The sequence below is a fragment of the Podarcis vaucheri genome, assembly GCF_965113315.1.
Source record: "Podarcis vaucheri genome assembly, chromosome: 7".
Classification (NCBI taxonomy): Eukaryota; Metazoa; Chordata; class Lepidosauria; order Squamata; family Lacertidae; genus Podarcis; species Podarcis vaucheri.
Window position 1 is genome coordinate 99,209,063 of NC_138765.1, and position 7,711 is coordinate 99,216,773.

Sequence of the window (7,711 nt, forward strand, 5' to 3'; positions counted from 1 at the left end):
TTATATACCACCTTTACTCCCAAGCAGCTCCTTGGAAGAAAAGGGTGGTATAGAAATGTAATAAGAAGAATAAATTGTATGTAGCTTGGCTGCCAGGCCTGCTGGCTTTGCTAGCTGTGCCTGTGAGGGAGAGGCAGCGTGGAAGCAGCATCTGGCATAAAGTGTCATGAGCTTCCTGCTTCTTCCAGTCCAAGATGGCTGGAATAGTGGGGAAGGAGGAGGACTGCATCACAGAGCAGGGAGGACATAGGTGGAGATGGCCTTGTGGTTCTTCCATCCTCCACCTCATCTAGCAGGGGGCAAAAATGGGCACAGGAGTGAATGTGAATTTTGCTTTGGTTCATGAGGCTGGTTTCTACACACAAACTGTGGCATTCCGCTCTATCCTCCAGCCAGACAAGCAAGAACCATTATCAGAGTTCAAGACCACATTCCAGCAAGTCAGAAACATTTGAGGAGAGGTTGCAAAGGAGAGGGGTGGAGATTCTGGGGGCAGGGGGGCCTGGAGAGAGTCCCAGGGGCGAAACAGAATAGACCTGGGGGGTCACATGTGGCCCATAGGCCTCTGCTCTCTAGCCCCCAGTGACCACGGCTGCAATCTCCCATCTTGATCCCGAGCAGCCCCATGGATGCAAGATGTGTGCAGAGTACCTTTGGAGAACAGGCGGGAGACTGAATGCTCTGCTCCTCCTTTTTCAGATACCAAAGCCAAGTGTTACCAGGGCGCTGGAGAGGGCTACATGGGGACATGGAACACAACTGTGAGTGGAGCCAAGTGCTTGAACTGGAAGCTCGATTCCTTGAGGAATAAGCGGTACAATGCGTACCGGGCAGATGCCGCTAGGTTGGGCCTTGGAAACCACAACTATTGCAGGTGAGAAAGTGAGTTTAGGAGGGGCCTCTTCTTCTTCTTGCCCCCCAATACCATGGGACATTATTGCAGTCAAACCAATAATTCATGTTTTACCAGATTGGCACATGAAGGGGCTCATAGAGCTTTCTTGTCAAATTTGCTAGAGAGAACTCTGTGAGATCACTTCCTTTGTCTGCTTTGGCAGGAAGCTGTAGCCCTACATCCTTCCAGCCTGGGCAGCCTCCTCTTTCTTCGTCATGCTTCCAAGCTGACCACATGTCCATGTCTGAGGTCTGCAGCTCAGACACAATTTTGAACTTACCTTTTGTACTTTGGTAACTTAGATAGTACAATCGTACTTTGGTTTTGGAACAGCTTAGTTCCTGAACATTTTGGCTCCTGAATGCTGCAAACCCAGAAGTGAGTGTTTCAGTTTGCAAACTATTTTTGAAAGTTGAACGTCCAACAGGGCTTCTGCGGCTTCCGATTGGCTGCAGGAGCTTCCTGCAGCCAATCAGAAGCCACGCCTTAGTTTCTGAACGTTTTGGAAGTCAAATGGACTTCCAGAATGGATTCCTTTCGACTTCCAAGGTACGACGGTAGTTATAAACATGCTTTTATTTGGTGCTGCAATTGCTACTTCAACCTAGATTGTGTAAGTAAATACTACTTTTACTTCTTTACAAAACAGTGTTGTGATTGTTGTTTTTAAGGGGTAGACAATGGGTAATACCAGGAAAATCCAGTCTGCCTTTAGAGCATCCTGGATTATTGTTTGTAAAAGCTTAAATCAAACTTTTCTTAGCTTCAAAGTTTAAGCTGCAAAGGATGGTACTCTGTTGATCTCACAAATGTGAGCAAGGAAGAATAATAACTAAACCATGTATCCTCTCCTAGTGCCGAAATCCATTCCCACAAATACATCCTTGTAGGCAAAATCTACTCTGAGCGGGAGAAATATTGACATTGTCAAATAAGGATGCTGCAGAGCTGGAAAAGGTTCAGAAAAGGGCGACCAAAATGGTTGAGAGCATCTCCACTGTGAGGAAAGGTTACAACATTTTAGTTTAGTGTAAGTGAGACTTTGGGAAGACACACAAGGTGGAGGTGTATAATATCATTTCATCATAATTTCATGAAACTGTGTGCGCTTTGTGGAGAAAGGGAATAAATAGGAAGACATCTAGGCCATATAGTGAAGCTGAAGATTGGAAGATTCAGGGCTGACAACAGGAAGGACGTCTTTGGAGAAGAGAAGAGTTTTGGATTTGATATCCCGCTTTATCACTCCCCTTCAGGAGTCTCAAAGCGGCTCACATTCTCCTTTCCCTTCCTCCCCCACAACAAACACTCTGTGGGGTGAGTGGGGCTGAGAGACTTCAAAGAAGTGTGACTGGCCCAAGGTCACCCAGCAGCTGCATGTGGAGGAGCGGAGACGCGAACCCGGTTCCCCAGATTACGAGACTACCGCTCTTAACCACTACACCACACAAGTCTTCCCTCAGGGCTTAGAATTAAACTATGGAGCTCCTTCCCCCAAGGCGTAGTGTCAACCACCAACTTGGGTTGAGAAGACCAATTTCCACGAGCCTAAGAGGAGCCTGTGGGAGCCGGTGGAGGCAAAGCAGAGTCAAAATGGCCAGCAGCCATCAAGAGCCCCTCTCCGCTGCTGCCTCCTCCTCCTCCTCCTCCTCCATGAATTGGTCCAGTTCTCTTTTAAAGACATTCCGGTTGGTGGTTACCACTGCCCCTGTGGGCGTGAGTTCCAGAGCTGAATTCTGCACTTCATGAAGAATTATTTTTTAAAAAAATCTATCCTGAATCTTCCAACATTCAGCTTCATTGGGTGTGATATGAGAGAGGGAAGAAAACGTCTCCAACCACTTTCTTCATGCCTTGCATAATTTCATAAAATTTCATTGTGTCACCTCACACTTGCCTTTTCTCTAAATTAAAAAGTCCCCAATGCAACAGCCTTTCTTCATAGGAGAGTCACTCCATCCCTTAATTAATTTAGCAGCCCTTTTCTTGACCTTTTCCTGGGGGATAAGGCTGTCAGTGGCTACTGGCCTTGACGGAGGTGATGCTTCCCTGGGGGGGGGGGAGGCAGTCGGCTTCTGAATAGCAAGTGGGGGGCGGGACAGGGCAAGTGCTGTTGCACCCAGGAAAGGCTGCTTCCAAGCCTTTCACTGACTTCTAGTTGGCTGCTGTGAGAACCGAGTGTCTGTCTAGATGTTTCTTCGTATGATCTAGCAAGACTCTTCCTACATTCTTAAAATTATCAGTGTATTATTTTGAGTATAAATGTTGGCCTCCCCCCCCCCATTTTTTCCCTTATTTTTGAGGTTGCAGCTGAGTTTGCAGCTGTCCCCAGTGGTGCAGTGGGCCAGTGCATCTGGCTATCAACCAGAAGGTTGGTGGTTGGACTAGATGACCCCTGGAGTCCCTTCCAGCTCTACAATTCCACACTGCTATGATAAATGTCTTAATGGTACAAAATGCCCAGTGTTTGCCTTTCCTTTCCTCTAGAAACCCTGATTCCGACATCATGCCCTGGTGCTTTGTCTACAAAGGAAACAAGTACAGCTTTGAGTTCTGCAGCCTCCCTCCCTGCGCCAACAGTAGGTTCAAGGCTCCTCTGCAGTGGGGCAGAGCCAGGTGGGGCGGTGAAAATGTTGTGCTATGAGCATTGGAGCCGAAGGGAAGAAGGCTTTTAGCAGTTTCTCTCCACATCACGGCCCTGATCCAAATTAACTTGTGTGAATTCCACACCCACACACTTGTATTTTGGTCTGCTCCTTTTCAATAGAAATATGCACCAGACTCCGAGAATCTTGCGTGGAATCTGGAGCTCTAGTTCCACCACAATCATTCCCTATTTGTGCAGCATGTTTAGTTTTGCAGAAACAAAGAATTGGCTTCATCTATGGTTATTGCCATGCTTGCGGGAAAATGGAGTAGAAAACTTGTGTTAGTTGGCCTCAGTGACCAAACTCGCTCATTACGGTAGAAAAAGGAGACAATGAGAAGATGCAATATATACTAAAAGAGACTTGATTATGAATTAAATAAAAATGGGAGGGTGCTGGCTTCAAATAATCATTTTGCAATGTTCTGATGGCATTCAACTTAAACATTTTCTTAATGTTGCATTTTGGATATTGATACCTTCATGCTTGCAGGAAAAATGTATTATCTTGTTTATTACAAATTATTTAATAGGGCTCGTATTCATAAGGTATGTGTAAGCTTTGTTCTAAGACATGTACAGTAACTTTCAGCTTTTTATTAGGCCAGTCACACTTCTCTGTAGTCTCTCAGCCTCACTCACCTCACAGAGTGTTTGTTGTGGGGGAGGAAGGGAAAGGAGAATGTTAGCCGCTTTGAGACTCCTTCGGGTAGTGATAAAGCGGGATATTAAATCCAAACTCTCCTCCTCCTCCTCCTCCTCCTCCTCCTCCTCCTCCTCCTCCTTCTTTTTCTTCTTGTCTGTGTTGGTTTTCTAGTTAAATAAAAATCATTTAAAACTTTTCTAGTTAAATAAAATATGTAAAATTTAATTTAAGAACCAGCCCCATCCCTTGTAACATCTATGGCGCTGTACAGATGAAAAGTGGATCCCTGCCCCAAGGTTCATACATTTAAGGCACACACCCCCCAACTTGGAAACTGTGGGTCATCAGGGGTGCTGGGAATTGTAGCTCTGTGAGAGGTAAACTATAGCTCCTATGATTCTTGGGGGGGGGGGAGGGATGTGCTTTTAATGTAGGCTTCACAATTGAAAATCTGCAGTGAGAAAAAAACCTCAAACTATATGCCCCATGAATGTGGTTCGGGCCTGATGCAAACCTGCCTTTTTTGTCACAGAAAGTCACACTTGCATTTCTGGAAGAGGCAACAACTATCGAGGTCCCCACAACCGCACGGAATGGGGTGCTGCTTGCTTGAGGTGGGATTCCCAGTTCCTTACTGGGCTGGTCTTCAATTCCCATCGGGAGGATGCAGAGCAGCTCGGTCTCACCAGCCACAACTTCTGCAGGTAAGCCGACCCTCACCTTTTCTCCTTGCAGTTTTTTGTCCAAAAAGAAAAACTAAATGCAAAACATGGCTTATTGATAAGATATGTGTTTGGCTTTTCCAAAAAGGCTCTGGACCACTCTGCCTTATCTAGTGTAAGAACAATAACCTGCTGATTGGCTCTGCCCTGTGTGCTGCTTTTATTGAATTCATAGAAATAATTCTGCAATTAGATGAGGCTGTGTTTTTTGGGTCATCCAATCCATTTGTGCCATTTCATTCATGTTTGCTACAAATGCCTATGTGGTTGTTGATAAAATATTGGTGAAAAACCGAATTTGGATGTGGTCATGTGTAGGATTGCATTCAGGGTCTTGGCGTGTGTTCCACTGGTGTATGCATATATGATCTTGCACACTGGTAAAAAACCACACACCACACACAATGGATCTCGATGCAGTTATCTAGAAACTCAGGAAGTGGACTTGTACATTCCCTGCACCCACCACAATATGGCACTGACTGGCATTGGCACTGACTGGAGATGGAACGTGGGTCCCTTGGCATCCCACCATTGGCCAGGCTGGTGGGAAACATCTGGAGGGCATGTTTAGCAGCCACTTTCCAACTTTCACTGAGAGTCCCCTTCTCTCTGGGATCCTTTTAACTGAACATTTCAGGGATTGAACCTGGGACCTGTGGTCCATCCCTGAATGTACCTTGACTTGTCCCAAGGCAACCCTGACGCATTGTGGCAATGCATTGGTAGTGTGTTACCAGGGCACATCTGTGCACCGGGAACACATTGCAGGGAAGGGAAGAAGTGCAAAAGAACGGAAAGCTGTTGCAAAACATGCCTGCCTAGTGCTCTGTCCAACTTGAAAACAGTAAAAACAAGGGAGAGTTTCAATAGCATTGCTTTCCAGTGCAGAAACTATTCAGATCTTTTAGAATAAAATTGGGATGAGGACAATTTCTCTAAGCGCCCCCTTCCCAAGGACTCTGAGTGAGGCTTTGAATCACAGCTGAGGCCAGAGGCCACTTCACACAGTGTCTGTGAAAGCCGACCAGGAGGAGGAGATGATGCTGGATTTAATGGCTTTTGACTATCCCCAAGTGTTTCCAGGCCTGCCTGTGACTTTATAGTATAGGATGGATTGATGGATGGACACAGGAAGTCACGGCTGATGCAGAGCTTTCTGTGGCGTGGACCAGTTTCAAATTCATGTTGTGTTAAGCTGGGTGGGGAACCTTTGGCCCTCCGGTTGTTGCTGAACTCCAACTCCCATGCACCCACAAAAAGGGCCAAGGATGTTGGGAACTATCATTCAGCACCGTCTGGAGGGCCGCTTGAGTCATGGCTTTCCCCCAAATAATTCTGGGAAATATGGTTTGTTAAGGGTGCTCAGAGTTGTTAGGAGACTCATATTTGCCTCCCAGAGCTACAATTCCCAGAGTGGTTTAACTTATTGACAGTAAGAGCTGTTTGACAGTGGAATTTGCTGCCAAGGAGTGTGGTGGAGTCTCCTACTTTGGAGGTCTTTAAGCAGAGGCTTGACAACCATATGTCAGGAGTGCTCTGATGGTGTTTCCTGCTTGGCAGGGGGTTGGACTCGATGGCCCTTGTGGTCTATTCCAACTCTATGATTCTATGATATTCATCCCTCTTCACAGGGAACTCTGGGAATTCTAGCTCTCGGATCAGGAACAGGAGTCTCCTACTAACCTTCAGGCTACTTAACAAACTGCAGCTCCCAGAATTCTTTGCAGGAAGCCCTCTAAAGTGGCATCATAGTGTTTTAAATGTATGGTGAGAATGTGGCGCCTTGACCAATCTGCATTGAATGGGGCTGATGGCCAAAACGTCAGGAGTGTTGGGGAAAAGCTGTTCTAAGTACATGCAAAAAACAAAGGTTATCAAGCAGCCCTCCGTAAACTCCAGAACATCATCCTCAGGGGACATACAAACCTGGGTAGCCCACACTGCTGCTCTTTGCAGGGGCAGAGAGGGGGGAGCATTTGATCTCTGAAGTAATCCTGTTCCACTTTTGTGTTGCAGGAATCCTGATAATAGCACCCAGCCTTGGTGCCACGTGCTCAGGGGTGGCAAGAGGAAATGGGAATACTGCAATGTGCCAGCTTGCTGTAAGTGCCTGCCTTATCCGTGGGGCAAAATGCCAGCAAACTGCATTTCAGTTGCTGGCTCCAATGGTGATCTGATGTACCTTTACTGTTGTTTTCATTGCTTTGTATTTTATAATAATGTTTCTAAATGTTGTGAGCCACCTTGGCTCTAGCTCTGGGAGGAAAGGTGGGATAAATACTACTGCTGTCTATTGTCTTATGAGCACCAACCAAAGACCTTCCTCTTCCAACTTTTAAGCAGAGATCTTTCTGTGTCTGCATCTGTAGTGGAATTGTTTTGAAGATGCTTTTATCATTGAACTGTTTGCCACCCGGGTTCCTTTGAGAGGATGGATGGGATAGCAATGTGCTAAATAAATGAAGAGGTCGGCCCTGGGAGAGCATTTTGCCCCAAGCGGAGAGTTAACGTTGTATCTGAGTCTGGGGCACATTTTCCTTGTTTTCCTGGCCACGTGTGGAACGAGAAAGTACCGCCAGTCTCAGTTTCGGATCAAAGGAGGCCTCTACTCGTACATCCAGTCCCACCCGTGGCAGGCGGCCATCTTTGTCAGGGTACAAGGAGTGGAGGCCTACCTCTGTGGTGGGGTCCTGATCCATTCCTGTTGGGTCCTCTCAGCTGCCCACTGCTTTGTGGAAAGGTAAGAGTCCGGCGCCTGATTTGCCATCTCTTCTGCACTTGCTGCCCCCTCAGGAAGT

At 46.6% G+C, this 7,711-nt stretch overlaps 1 protein-coding gene across 1 annotated transcript; it reads left to right on the plus strand.

Annotated features, from left to right (window-relative positions):
- Positions 1-531: 531 nt before the first annotated feature.
- LOC309535943 (tissue-type plasminogen activator-like) lies at positions 532-7,322 on the plus strand. Its single transcript, XM_082229441.1, has 4 exons — positions 532-874; positions 3,383-3,474; positions 4,721-4,892; positions 6,930-7,322. Exons 1-4 carry the CDS (start codon positions 630-632, stop codon positions 7,165-7,167), a joined length of 747 nt encoding a protein of 248 aa, XP_082085567.1. The 5' UTR covers positions 532-629; the 3' UTR covers positions 7,168-7,322.
- The last annotated feature ends 389 nt before the right edge of the window (positions 7,323-7,711 follow it).

Coding starts and splice junctions, on each gene's coding strand:
- LOC309535943 (XM_082229441.1), top strand. CDS start 630: ATGCAAGATGTGTGCAGAGTACCTTTGGAGAACAGGCGGGAGACTGAA. Junction 3,475..4,720: donor CCTCCCTCCCTGCGCCAACA/GTAGGTTCAAGG, acceptor TTTTTGTCACAG/AAAGTCACACTTGCATTTCT. Junction 4,893..6,929: donor ACCAGCCACAACTTCTGCAG/GTAAGCCGACCC, acceptor TTTGTGTTGCAG/GAATCCTGATAATAGCACCC.